Raw genomic sequence first — 14775 nt, 5'->3', positions numbered from 1 at the left:
GGGGAAAATACTATGTATAGTTATAGTATTTAGGTGGCAAATGTTATGTTACGGATATACATAGTTTCCATTTAGTAGATAAATGAGCAAGAATTTTACACAGCCACAAAACATTTGTAGTGAATTCTAGATAGACTTGGATTCCTATCTGAAGTTAGCTACAGGCACATTGTTACCACTGCGTATTTAGATGAATGTCTCTCTTTTACCATACATTTCCAATAAGAACACATTAACGCTTTACACTGCTATTTTACAGAACAAATAAGTCTAGGTAAAACGAGTTAAAAAACAGAGGTATTACCGTCTATACATTTATTGCCAGTGGATGAAAAAAATAAGTAAATGGAAACCAAAGTAGAGTAGAGTGGAAGTTTCTGATGTGTCTAAATATATCTTCTGTAGTGTAATGCTGACTCACTGCCTTAACGATCGGAAATGTGAAAGTTATACAGTTACGGAGTTTTTCGTAATATTTTTCTCGAACTTACAAACATATGAACGATCCAAACTTGCGATTTTATATGTGGCGTATCTGGTATGGTGAACAGGATTTACGTACAACTACTTAAGTTGTTTTATTCTCAGTAGGCGGGAGAAAGTATTATAAAAAAATCAACTATTTAAAAACATAGTTTATGTCACTTCCACACTTTAGTTTAGAACAATAAAACATCCTCATAATTTGTATCATTCGTCAAGCTATTTACTTTTTTTTAACTAACATGTTTTACATTTTCTTAAAATAATTATGTTTAATAATAAAACCTATTTTATGATAATAAATTGACTTATTAAGCTTTATTAAGATTTATACATGTCAAACTAAAGTTTATATAGTTTGTTCAAATTCAAATCATTTATGGCCTAAAAATGGGTAGGTACAAATGATCAACATTACATTCTAATAACGAAAGTTATACCTATTAACAAATAAGTACAGACATGTAATTTGATGATGTTACCTGTAACTTCTATCGTAGAAAGCTAATATCAATCCCACTCTGCTATGATAACTCTATCTTTAGACATAATTATATTCCTGAGAAACTCTCAAAGTTCTATCCATGCTTATGTTCTACGAACAGTTCGCCTCATGATGTTCACAAGTGCAGCTATCAATAGATATGCAATTTCGAACAATGTGAGCATCGATGCACCGAAACTCAATGAAAATATCCCTCCGTATGTAGCTGCAAAAAGAAGAATTTATAGTTTAGAGTTTTGTAAAGCGATATATGTAAACGGTATGGTTATTTTAAAAACATAGACAAGTGTTTTTTTTTTTTTTTTATTTAAAGTTACATTAGTTTCATTAAATCAAATCAAATCAAAAATATTTTATTCAAAATAGACTCCTTACAGAACTTTTTTGACCGTCAATACATATAGTAAGAACAGTTTTTACCGATTGGAGCTATTGGGCAATATTACTCATATTATTTATATTGTTTATATGTTTGTCTCGCCGGGGATTGAACCCGGAACATTTGTATGGCAAGATCGTTAAGAACTTCAAATGACTTTTCTTTCCTAATAATTTTAAGGCGTATCTTAAGTCGATTTTGACCGAATTAATAACGAATTTCCCTCAGATACGGAATCACTCACACACATTCAGATTGATTGATGAATACTATGACATGTGATTGATTAAGTAAATGTTCTAAGTTAGTCAGTTGCAATGCATATGGTATTGACTTGAAAACAGAACTTCCGTTCTATTTGGTTACTGATGTTCATATGAGATATTATTTGCGTGGGTCGGTTCAGCAGAATAACTGTTTGTAATTATTATAAAAACAAAAAAAAAACTGACAGCTTTAATATAATGTACCTACTCTATGTCAGTCCCACAATTCGACAAAGCCAACAATATCTCATATTTTGAAATTCGTCAAGATGTTTGAACCATGAGATATAACAAAGAATGAATAATACATACATATTCATTATGTATGTATTATTCATTATTTCAATACATATAAACATAATCACGAATGATATGATGAAATACAGAACAACAAACATTACTACCTGCAGTCGGCTAAAAATAAAATCGAATGTACTGCATTGCTTTTATCTATTTCTAACATTAACGCAAAAGATAATTTGGAGAGAATCAGATCTACCGATGAAATAGTTGAAGTCCATAAGCAAGGTCAGTTTGTAGCAGTTGCTTGTAGACTTCGCGAAGTATACCTGCAGAGCAGCCAGTTCACTCACGTTTCTTCCTACACTGAAACAATTGAAACACAAAGAAAGCTTATGACCATGTTTTGTCAAATTCACCAGGGCCATTTAAATGAGAAAGTCATTCTATGAACTCATGCAATTCAACTAACAAATAATATATCGGTTCTTGGACCAACAGTACTGTAGTCATAATTAAAGGCACACTAGTCGTACTGTAGTGTACTGTTAAAGGAGACACATTTACACGATGCATTTCAACATAGACGTCATAGGTAGAACTTAACTCCAATCTTATCTGTCAACTGTCATATATGCAGCAGTGATAGCCTAGTGGTTAAGAAACTCGGCCTCTCGATCGAGGGGTCCGTGATTCAAATCCCAGGCACGCCTCTGATTTCTCAAAATAATGTGCGTATTAGAAATTAATTATCACTTGCGAAACGGTGAAGGAAAACATCGTGAGGAAACCTGCATACCTGAGAGATTTATATGTCGTGGATATCGATATAGTTGTTTGATAAGATTGCTACGACACGGACAGACGGTGAGACACGGACCCAGTCACATCTCCAATGCGAAACTGTCGGTATACCTAATTAACGCGTTTGATCGCTATGGTTATTTTGCTATATACTTGACCGACTAACTGTGATAACTTATTTTATTATTACTGAATTACTGACTGACGTGTCCCTTTGACGTCCTAAGCGTGTTTTCCCCGATATATATAAAAAAAAATCTCAAAGGAATGTGAAGTCTACCAATACGCACATGGCCAGCGCGGTGGACTATGGCCTAATCCTTCTCATTATGAGAGGAGACCCGTGTCCAACAGTGGGACAGTAATGGGTTGATGATGATGATGATGATTATCTGTCATGTTTTCTATAACCAAAAATATTTTTCCATTCAATATCAATTACGATACAATAAAATGAAAATTTATAAAAGATATAAATATTTCACTCAACTTCCGAAGGATGCATAAATGAATTTTACAAGTTAATCTTATTCCTAAAGATCCATTATATAATTTAACGATAGTTATGTTTGGGACAAAGTTCAGACATTTTGCCAAAAGACCGACGTTCAATCAACAACCTCTTAATTTCTTTCCAATTACGCTTTGAAATTGATAAAGTTTGAAATAGGCTTACAGAGGAAACTAAAGAGCAAATAAATTTAAAATTGGCGGAACGAAAACATACCCCTTACTAAGGGGTTGCTTTAATAGTTAGCTTCTGACTTTGAAAATTATCAATCGAAATTTCTTGATAAATATGGTTTTATTAAGAAAAAATATTAGTTTAATTAAGAAAGAAGCTTTTAAAAATAAAAGTTCTATGAGTCACAATACCTCACATAAAGCTTTTAATGGATTTTCTAATTTAGGAGTCCGAGGGATTTTACTGAAAATAATCTCAATCGTCAAGGGCCTCGTTTATATTCAATGTATAAAGAACCCTGCATTGCACATAAAAATATTTGTACGAAATTGGCACCAAAATTGCCAGGCCATATTTAAAATATGTATATTTACGAAATAAACAACATTACTGCTCAATTCATTTCAATTTTATTAATTTGTATTTAATTATTTATTCATAATTCATGATTTCATAAGTCAGGATTTATTAGTTTTCACATTTTCGGGATAAGGACGCATATTATACTTATTTTTGTACTTATGTTGCTAACACATGAATAACAAAGATTTTATCTATTTTTCTTAAGAAGAATTTTCCAAATATCAATAAACTTGCATTCTGTTATATTATCAGGAACATGAAGATGTGACGCAAAAATAATTTTCTATTTAAGAAGATGTATTACCGGCTAATAGTAAAGTTAGTTTTTCTCAAAGAGAAAGTTAGAAGCCAATATGAACTACAATTAGGAGTCGAGTCGACCACAATTAAGGGAGTTATTTTTCGCAATGACGAAGTTATCGGACTATTAGCAGCTACAATTAGCAGACAATTAGAGGTCTAATGTCGTAGGAGTGAGGGTTTTTAGTAAAACGTAGTTGTTTGATTGAAACACATTTTTGTACTAAGTTGTTGTATTTTTATGTTGTGAAATGGAACTAACAAAATAGCATATAGTTACTTTGATGGTAAGTGCTCCTTGCTGTCTACGGAAGCAGGCTGTCAACCCCAAATAGGATTAAAGTTCTACTGGAGGTCAATTACAGTATCATTACCCCTGACGACTCAGACTAATCACTTTTAAATCAGAACACAGTAGGGATGTGAAAAAAAATCGTTTCTTATTGAGTGATTTTTAAAATAATATTAATCTTTTTTTTTTATAAATACGCGGCCTGCGAACGTCTCCTTGCGTCTACCTAAAATCTAGAATTAGAGAACAAAATTTGTGTGGACATATTCTTTCTCGCCAGCCAATTTAGTTTCTAAAATCGATTATTAAACAATTATTTCTAAGACATTTTTTACTCGTTGTCATTTGCCTAGGACATAGCAAGGATTTACACTGGTGTAATCAAACAGAATTAATTGAGTTATGGTACTACCAGAAACTGTCCACAAAATGGTCAACCTTTGACACTCTTTAAATTATTTTGGTACTTACGTTACGTTAGCCGGCACAGACTCACGCAAAAAAGGCATGTTGTCACTTGTAATGCTGTACTTCTTATCCCGACACTCTGATAGGCAGACGGGCTCGCAAGGTCTCTGACCCTCTATTCTGTACACTGAACAAACATTAGAGTATTAACTTAATTAACAGTGGGAACGTAACGAACTGATCCGAATTTATTTATACTTAATTAAAGAGACAGTCTTTGCCCAAGACCGAGGGCTGGAAACTAATTACAGACGTAGGTCGAAATGATTAATTGAAGATGGAAACGAAATTGTTTTTCACTTGAATTTTGAAACCTAAACAAAATGTATAAGGGTATCAAAGATCAAAATATTGTCTCGTAATTTCTTATAATATAAACGCCCGGTAACCAATTCCAGCTAAGCGACAAGTGACGCGACAAGTGGTGCGATTGGTCAAGGGCGGCCAAAAATCGCAATCATAATAGTTCCAGTACCCTTACCATGAGTTTTTACGTTTTGACAAATATGACTGTTTTGGTATTTGTTTACCTATTACCCATACAATTTCTTATCAGCGCCCCTAGCAGATTCTATCAGAAATATAGTGTTAGTAACGTAATATTAACTGTCTAAATTGACAAGATGGCGCTTTATGTTTTGTCTCTCTTTTTTGCGAACATGTGAGGCAGACAAAAATACTTACTTATAGAGCAGAACAGAATAATGGATTGAGTAAACGTAACGTAAAATTGTGGAATGTTTTGAAAACTCATGGTAAGGGTACAGACCACGCATCGCTGACGCCTGTCGCTTGTCTGCATGGCATGCTTCATACATTTCTATACATAATATATTTTTTATTCTTGTTACCGTGCTGCTTACCGTGCGGCCACGAACTAGGGCATAATGGCAAGTGACGCGACAAGCGGCGCGGTTTTTTAATCTTAATTTTCTCTTAACCGCGCACCGCTGTCACCTATTACTCATTGTTCGAGTGACATGTACACATTACTATACTAACATTTATTCTTAAATCTAGAACCCTAAGCCAGTACCTTAAGTACCTTCTACTCTGCTATAACAACTTTTAATTTACCTGAATTTGTACAATACATACCAACATACCTCTATAGTTACTCAAACAAGGTAGGTCTTCAAACTCGCAAATCCTGATGGACGTTTCTGTAAATAATATGAAAGCAGTATAATTGGGGTCGTTAAACTATTCTCCATCCATTTCCAAGAACGGTTTGCGCGATCCTTTTTTTTTCTTTGAATATTATGGAGTTTCGTTCGTCTTTTTTCTCTATGACGAAAACATTTTGTAAACGGGTAGTATTTATTATTACGTGCTCATTTAATGCCATCGCGAAATATGTTTGTTATTTTCTAATAAATAGTAAACACATTTTTTCAACTTATACTCTTTGCAACTTATAGGTCTTAAGTTGTATTAGTGGTGTGATTAACACAGTAGTGCGAAAACATTTTTTTATCTTACGTTTTGATACGTAAGAAAATAGTTCTGAAAACTGCAAAATTACAGTAAAGTACCTACTATGAGACGCTAAAAAAATAAACGTATTTCTGTAGTACTATAAAATGGGTTTCTAAATGTTACAAATAAGATCCTTTTCAAAGGTAATGGTGTATGGCGAATATTTGCAAAGATGCTGAAGCCCGTCTGCTCTACCTCTAAACTTAATTATTGTAATTATATTGTAATTATAAGGCTAATTATTGTTAATATATTGCGTATAGTTTATTATGATTACATAACATAACTTTTCGTGCAACTAGAACTAATTAACATAAAACTCACCCCGAGGATATTTATAAGGTATACACCCACAGTAGGTCAGATAGTTCTGCATTCGACACTCAGTTTTACAAGTTTCGTAGCTGTATCTGTCTGTGTGTTCTAGGGAGACTTCGTCGTGGAACCAGCACTCGCGTCTCAGGGGTTCAACCCCTCTGACGTCATCTTCGCATTGAAACACCTTGGGTTCTACCTTGATGTCTAAGGATTCGCCGATGCTTATATACTTGTAAAGGACTGTTGTTTCTGGGTAGTCGTTAGGGTCCGTTAAAAGGATCTGGAAAAGATGTATGCTCTGATAAATTTCTTTTGGTGCTATTTATATATGTATGTTTTGACGTAGACGTAGATTTTTGCATTTTACCAAATGGTGCTACGGGTTATCAAACCCGTGAAATCTTGTGGAGACTTCATGCGCGGTTTGTACCATTCAAGACAAATTGACCACATACTCTTTCATTAATTTTATATTCTTTTTTGTTATTATTTTTTAAATAAATCTAGCGGACACATTAACAAGAAGTTTCCAACTTAACCTTTAAGAACTACGACTCTATGTTTTAATATTTGCACGTAGATGTACTTAACTCGGTTATTAATATTCAATCTACTAATTTTTTTCATAAAGATCCGAATTGGATAATTTCCAATAGGTCGCAATTACCAAATTTCGATCTTTGGTAAGAAAAACATTACTAAAATGAAATATTAATAACAGGAGATATCTGGTAGACTACATTTGCCGGTCAACTCTATGTTTTATAAACATTGAATTAATTAAGTATCTTTATTGAAATCCAAATTCAATAGATTTATTCCAACAGATATATTCGTGTTCATTGGCATAGTATTTATAAATATTCACTAGCTAACGCACGTGGGTCTTACGTGTGCTGTAAATTGTGTGTGTGTGTATACGTGCATGCGTACGTGCGTGTGTGTGTGCTTGCTTGTATGCGTGCATGCTCGTGCAGTTGTGTATGCTTTTGTTCTCATACTATCATCGTGCATAATGTACTTACACACCTATTACAAGTAAAATTTATGCACAATCGAAGATGCAATTCTTAACTAATATACTAAGTAGGTATACGAAAGTTTATTATCTGTAGCAATATGAAAGGTAAGTTACCTTCGCACCATAATATGGAACAGTGGACCAGCTTGGATAGTCATCTGGTTCTACATTAAACACTATACTAAGACCCGAACCTCTGAAACAGATAAACAGAAAAATGGTGGAAGAATGAGATGTGGACCGATCCGGCAGAATATATTAATAAAACGTTATGTATATATTAATACCCTTCATTACTGTCTCTTTAAATTAAGAAATCTGTGTTAGTAGCATTTGTGAAATCAACCAGTTACAAATAACTATTACGGCATAAAATATACAGCCCTTTCAAGTAGTTCAGACGCACAAACGGTTTAGTCACAAGGTTCTTAGTTCAAACATATACCCCTTTAAGAGTAGGATAGACAATTTGAATAGGCTTTAGTAAGCGGCTTCCTTTCTTCGAACCTTAAAATTCAGTAAGGCTTTGAAATGGATTGGAAGGTCTGTCTTAGTACGTTTTACTACATTATTGGGTGCTTCTTATTTAGACGACACGACACGGCACCAACATTGCAGATATAATATAAATATAAGTAACGTCGCAAATGTATCTACCTTTTTTTGTATAATTATTTATGTATAACAAATTGTAGAGTAGTAGTTGTTTTTTAACCGACTTCTCCATATCAACTTTGATTAATTTATTACAGATTGATATTTCTGCTTTGCATTTGTTTCGCTCAGAAAGATAATCACTACACGTCGTTGTGAAGTCACAGTAAGCAGAAAAATCTGGAGCCCTTGTTTTCTTACAGATGTTGGTACTTGAGCTATATTTTAGCTTTATTTCTATAGCCGACTGACAGAACCACAGACATGTATCAACAGAACTGACAGTTCTGTCTGTGTCATTGACGCGCCGTGTCATGTCGTCTCAACTAAGAAGCCTCCATTGACTGCTAATTCTATTTTATTACGAGCGTTTATTCGCATCGTTGAGCCAGTCCCGTCGTTATTCCCATCTGTCAGCTCTGCTAGACAATGCCCGTTCCTATTGCCAAACAGTTTTAGTTCCAAATTCCATGACATTACATATACAAAAAAGAGGCAGAACTTGCTATATTTGGATGTCCGTCGTTAACGTTCATATGATGTAATTAATTAAGTAGTGTCCCAAGAGCCGTAAACCACATGTTAGATGATACCTTGTCTCATAATAGCCGTGTTAGTTCGTTAGTATGATATGAAGGTGTTAGAACCGTTTGTAGTTTGATTCCAGCAGAACCACTGCCACATCTATTTCTTCTAATAACAGCAGTGTTAAGCGCTGCTGTGTTCTAAGAGTGATTAGGTCGAAATACTTTTCCGAAACGTTCTAGCTTAGTCTTCAGAGGTAGCCGCCGACATCAGGTAGGAATCTTATTTTAAGTTATTTCAACTTACCATCACGTAGATTGTATGACACGCGTGCTACTTCTATGTTATAAATATATCTGAAATAATTTATGCCAAAAAATTTACAAGTTGTATCATCACTCTCATAAAATCAGATGACCGTGATATCACATATTCTCAAAACATTTTTATGAAAGCGGTCAGCGTTTTAATTAAATTGTCGTACATTCTGATAATATTCCATAAAGCGTCCCTCTTAGGTTGGTACGTGATATTAATAGTTCAAAGGGGTTCCACGAGCTTAGGTTCCACAATAGAGCTCAAAAGATCTATATTGTAGACAAAGGATTATTGACAATAAATGCAACGCAGTTCATCGAAGTACGCGTTTCTGCTTCACTTTTAACTATGTTTATAACAGTTTTCTTTGTTCCTAAGTTATAGGTCAAGCTAATAAATGCTTTTTATGTTTATTATATTACCGGGATTGCAATCTTTATTGTTACAACTGAATAGGGGTCTTCTGTCAAAAGAGTGCACTAAAGATCTTATCTTTATCGGACAATTATTCGGTATCCGGCCTGACCGATCTAAAATTACCATCCGTCCGGGTAATGGATACAAACATTTAAAAATAAAATACGCAAATATCTCAATTAATGAAGTTATCATACCATACAGTAAATAATGAACCAATATGTCAATGGTTCACTTCACTCATGAGCAACGGCGAAAGACTTATCACAAGGACCTGCGCATTCGTACCTCACGTCGGGGACTTTTTCAAATCTACTATACGGCTAACAATATCCGGCAGTAGTATCCGGCTATCCGGCAAAATAACCATTCGTGTCGTCAGTCGTTTACGCCCACCTTTTGTGTCAAAAGCTCTGACAAATTGTTTTCGTCGCAATATTATCATGTAAGGCAAGGAAATTCTAATACGCATATTACTTGAAAAATTTGGAATTATCGGAAATTCGACTTTCAATAAGTTAAACGCGGGATAATTTTAGTTTTATCAAAAGTACAATTTACCTCTTAGGAGCCCAAAGATGTAAACTATAAAAAATAAACAAAATTAACAGGCTTAAAATGTAACGAGTACCCACAAGACGCGCTTTTATTTTCTTTACTGCTGATATTCCGACCCAATCGGATCTTTCTCATCGGTATATATGTTGTATATGTACTCGTAAAATCAATATAACTATATGAAGTCCGCACTAATATTAATTCGATCACATGTACGTACACAATATATGCAAGCAATATCGAATAGGCAGTCGGTACCGAGGGGCAATGCGTAATCTAATTACCTGCATACACCCACCGTGCATACTGTGACGTGACAATAGAGTGCTATTACGCTCTCAATACATTGTTCAACATGACATGTTTCTAGCGCACAAGGGTTCCAAATTATATTTCGGATCAACCAGCGACCTAAAACTCTACACTAGTGTTTGCATATTGCAATCATATGTTAAATGGTTTATATTTACATCATTTCTATTTTTCCAATATGAATTTATTAGGTTACTTTTTGGCGTTTGTTTTTAATATGGACAGATTAGACTGCAATAAAAATGCAGAAGAACATTAGTATTACTTCCATAATTAACATAAAATTGATATTGACTGTAGTGTATGTATCTATTAAAAACATTACATTGACGAAAGAAACAGTTCTTTTAATTTTAAATCTTTTGTTATCATTTTCTCTAAGTAATTATTACCTTCCAGATTGTGACGTCATTATAATGCCTCCATTACTTTTCACGTCATCTGCGCTCGGGTCGTCGTAATATTCTATGTCCTCATCCCTAGTCCATTGAGGGCTGTAAATGAAATCGATTTTAATACGTCTTTAAAAATACTAATAATATTTATAATGTATTAATATTTTATTGTGATAAGCATTTTTAAAATTCCTAGAATCCACATCAAAATAGATTTATCTGACGGCCATAATTACAAAATATGTTTATTTCACACTTCTTTATTAATGCAAAAATGCTTTTCTATACCTATATTTCAAATCTAAAATGGGTATGTATTATAAACTTTATTTTATATCGATATAATACGCCATCAAGTTTCTCCAAACAATATATTTAAGTGAATTTTAAGGTATTTTCTCAAGGTAGTAGACCGAGTATGGTTTGACCGAGGTGGTACCACCGATAAATTTGTTCTAGACCGAAGTGCTTACAGCTGTCCATGGCTGCAGTACAATATTCGTTTTCTACTCCAATTTTATAAAAAAGTTCCGGTATTCCTCTTTATTTATATGGCACACAAACATTATCTGTAAGCACCCACAACGCAAGAAATCTTAGTATAAGAGTAGAAAGCGTGACTCCTAATCAATATCTGTCATTACTGGTGCTATTGTTATGACAAATTATATGTTGCCTCCAATTTCTATGTAATGTATAGCCATAAAACAATAGGGATACTTTACAGGTCCCTTGCAAACGCGACAAGGATTGACGACATTTGTTTTACAGAATGGTGTGCCCGGAATTCTGGGCTTATCACCCTCGCTTAATTGTTCTTTTGAGCGGTTTAGTTACCTGTTACCCCTTGGTTTATGTTAGAAACAGTGAATACAAAAACACATTTTAGTTCAATTAAAGTCCACGTATACAACCTTTCGGCGTCAAAACTTATTGGAAGAAATTTTACAAACTTAAACACTTTTTTAAACGATTCTTTCACAATGCATGATACCATTTGTAAGATCATTCATACAAAAGCTTGTTTTTTATCAAAATATATTTTGTCTACCTTTAATCAATAATTTTAAAACTTCTGCTTTAAACAACCTTACTATAAAGATTGTTTTTAAAAACTTTTTTATCGTAAATTTATTTTTATTTTTACTTTGTTTGAAAAATCTGAATTACTAGTTATATCTTTAACACGAATTTTAACATTGTGGGTAAAAATTGAAAAATTGCGCACGGGGATGCAAGCGATCATAGATAGACCGGGGAATTCATTGTTAGCCGCGTGACAAGATGAGGGTATGTTATCCTGTCCCTGTCACTCGTAGTGACAAAGATTGACGACGCTTGTTATGCCGTAAAAATATGGGTCATGGAATTTTGATTGATCTCGTCACTTTGAAAAGTTTATTGTTAACTTTGTCATTTCACGAACTATTGTGCTCCTTTTGAAATGTGTTACGATATTTCGTTCAATTTTGGACGCCACCAATAAAATATTTATTTGATCCATTGATGTTATTTTTGCTTTGTCTCTGTTTAAAGTACTTTGTATACTTCAGGTTATCTTTATCATGTAAGATTTTTGAATAGGGCCGTTGGGACATATCAGTCTTCACAGACCCACCGGTGGGTCTACTTGGTGGTCTACTTGGGAGGGGATTTTTGTAACCAACTGTAGACACAAAAAGTTAATCACAGATTAATCGTCATATCATTAGACAACTGCGATTATGAGCTTTCCAATTTTTAGCAGTCCATCTGATATTAAATAGTCTCATATACCATGCATATCTGTCACCGATTAAGACTGATTTAATACTCATATAAGAATCAATCTTTGATAATAAAGTTCGCTTATCTCTTGAAAGCACGCTCCTTAAAACTGAATATTTATTTCAAAAATGTAAACATTTTTACAATATTTCATCATACTGTACTTTGAGCGTAATGCTTAAAATGGTTTCACAAACCATATATCATATGCAACAACGTGACCACAATTTACGGCGAAGTTAGTTCGAAATGACGAGTTTGCGTACACTCGGAATGGTATTTTTGACCTCTCAGCTAGCTCAGCGAAATATTTTATGACAACAAAGTTAAATTGTTTTCAGCGTGTAACTGTAGATGAGTAAAGGTACGGTGTGGATTTTCATTTGTTTAAATTTAATTTCTAAATCTTGTTGAAATTACTAAGAATACTAAATAAATCTTGACTTCAAGAGATTCAATGCGATATTGAATTGATGTATGCACTTCTAATGAACATCAAAGTTTATGTTTATCAGACATGCCTACTATATTTCGTCAAGTATAGCCCGCGCCTAACTGCTAGTCCGCTCCGAATATAGAAACGAGTCGCGTCACAATAGTAAATTGCAGATATTAGCAGGACGAAGACAGCGCGGGACCCTTCCGGCACCCGTCCGCTGCCCGCTCTCGCCCACGGGTATATAGTTGCGTTAGTGTGCCCTTACGTTACGGAGTATATGTTAACTAAACCTGTGCGCAACAACTTCAGAGCGGACTAGCAGTTTGGCGCGGACTATATCAGATATTAAAATACGTACTCATTATTGTCATTAAGAGCTGCATAGTTAAAGGCACAGCAATGGCCTTCGTATGTTTTTATCAACGAGAAGAAATTGTTACAATTCTTTATCTTCCCATTGAATGTGCAGAACAGTAGAAGATTTTCACATTTTTGGTGAACCTTGAGAATAACAATAATACGAGTATTATTATTTTTAAATATTTCTTACAGATTTAATAAGTAGTATCAATTGTAACAGTACTAAAGTCTATGCTGCAAAGTTAATAAAACATATTTTGCTATAATAAAATAGAAACAAAAAAGCTTTGCCGATTAGGCTGCATGACATGCCATAAAATGAGAAAAACATACATAAGCTTCAAAAAAGCTTATGTAAAAACATGCAGTACATATATGTATACTTAGCGATTTACCAAACAAAGCCGTAACTTATCTTATATTTCTTGTATCATATATTTCTCGCATTTCTTCAGAATCAAGAAATTAAGATTTTGAAATGGTGAATTTAAATAGAACCAAAGTCTTACAGTTTGTCAGAAATCATGGCATGAACTATTGTAGTTCATGTCTCATATTTCCCAGACTTCAAATATCAGCACTTTACTTACCTCTTCCATGACTGTTTCGATGGTAAAGTAATGACGTTTTAGTATCGCTATGATATCTGTGAAATTATTACTTTTCGGACTTATTTTGTCGAAGTCCTTTAGATGGTGCAATCCGCCGTAGAACGTTTCTATTTCTTCTTCAGTTTTGTTGTAATCCTTCCTAAGATAAATAAACATTTATTTTAAAGATATTTAGAACATTATGGTGACGAATAGTACGTATGTATGTATATGTAGTTCGACTTCTGAGGCACATCTATTTCTGCCTAATATAAGTTAAGCGCTGCTGTGTTCCGCCTTAAATTGTGTAGTTAGGAAAACATGATTATTGATTATCCGAGGCGTTCCAATTTAGTCCTCAGAGAAAGCAACACATCCTTAGCCAACCTCAGGGAGGAATCTTAAATTATCTATGGTTGATTACAGATAATTATGGGCAGCATTACCCAGTTAATATCAGGGGGACTGCATGCTCACGTGATACTCCAATATTATGAAAAATACTACAGTATCAGACAGATTGCCAAGTGGTGTAGCATTATATTATGCATCTTTGTTCACAAACTTGAGTAAACAGAAAGCAACTTACAAAACTCTTGTGATGACAGAGGTCTCCCTGGCAGATACCATGTTGAAGTTGCAGATGCTGACTGCTGGGAACGGCACTTGACTCACTTTACAGTTTGCATTAATCTGCAATAAAATGTTATTTAATTGACGACGCTTGTCACGGAGTAACCACATCGCTCTGACATGTAGAGGGCTCCGGGTTATATCCTTGACCAGCCAAACATCTCAATGATTAGATCTATTCGACATAGGTCCGGATGCCATGAT

General features: G+C 34.1%; 1 protein-coding gene across 1 annotated transcript; it reads right to left on the bottom strand.

The window, feature by feature from the left end:
- Positions 1-969: 969 nt before the first annotated feature.
- LOC140750897 (sodium channel protein Nach) lies at positions 970-14568 on the bottom strand. Its single transcript, XM_073084623.1, has 11 exons — positions 14528-14568; positions 13939-14098; positions 13429-13489; positions 12322-12448; positions 10780-10881; positions 7718-7799; positions 6589-6862; positions 5892-5948; positions 4789-4912; positions 2133-2239; positions 970-1193 (listed from the first exon to the last, which is right to left on the bottom strand). Exons 1-11 carry the CDS (start codon positions 14566-14568, stop codon positions 1072-1074), a joined length of 1257 nt encoding a protein of 418 aa, XP_072940724.1. The 3' UTR covers positions 970-1071.
- Between the last annotated feature and the right edge of the window lie 207 nt (positions 14569-14775).

This window comes from Epargyreus clarus, unplaced genomic scaffold, assembly GCF_041222505.1.
Source record: "Epargyreus clarus isolate Ecla_fem2 unplaced genomic scaffold, WU_Ecla_fem_2.2 ptg000021l, whole genome shotgun sequence".
In the NCBI taxonomy this organism is placed as follows: domain Eukaryota; kingdom Metazoa; phylum Arthropoda; class Insecta; order Lepidoptera; family Hesperiidae; genus Epargyreus; species Epargyreus clarus.
Note: the sequence above shows the minus strand (reverse complement) of the source record. Positions and strands in the feature narration are given on the sequence as shown.

Bases quoted from the DNA above. Each gene is read 5' to 3' on its own strand.
- LOC140750897 (XM_073084623.1), bottom strand. From the start codon at position 14,568: ATGGTATCTGCCAGGGAGACCTCTGTCATCACAAGAGTTTT. The intron at 13,490-13,938 runs GTAAGTAAAGTG...GTTATTCTCAAG, and splicing joins TCGAAACAGTCATGGAAGAG to GTTCACCAAAAATGTGAAAA. The intron at 1,194-2,132 runs GTAGATCTGATT...TTCTTTTTGCAG, and splicing joins GGACTTCAACTATTTCATCG to CTACATACGGAGGGATATTT.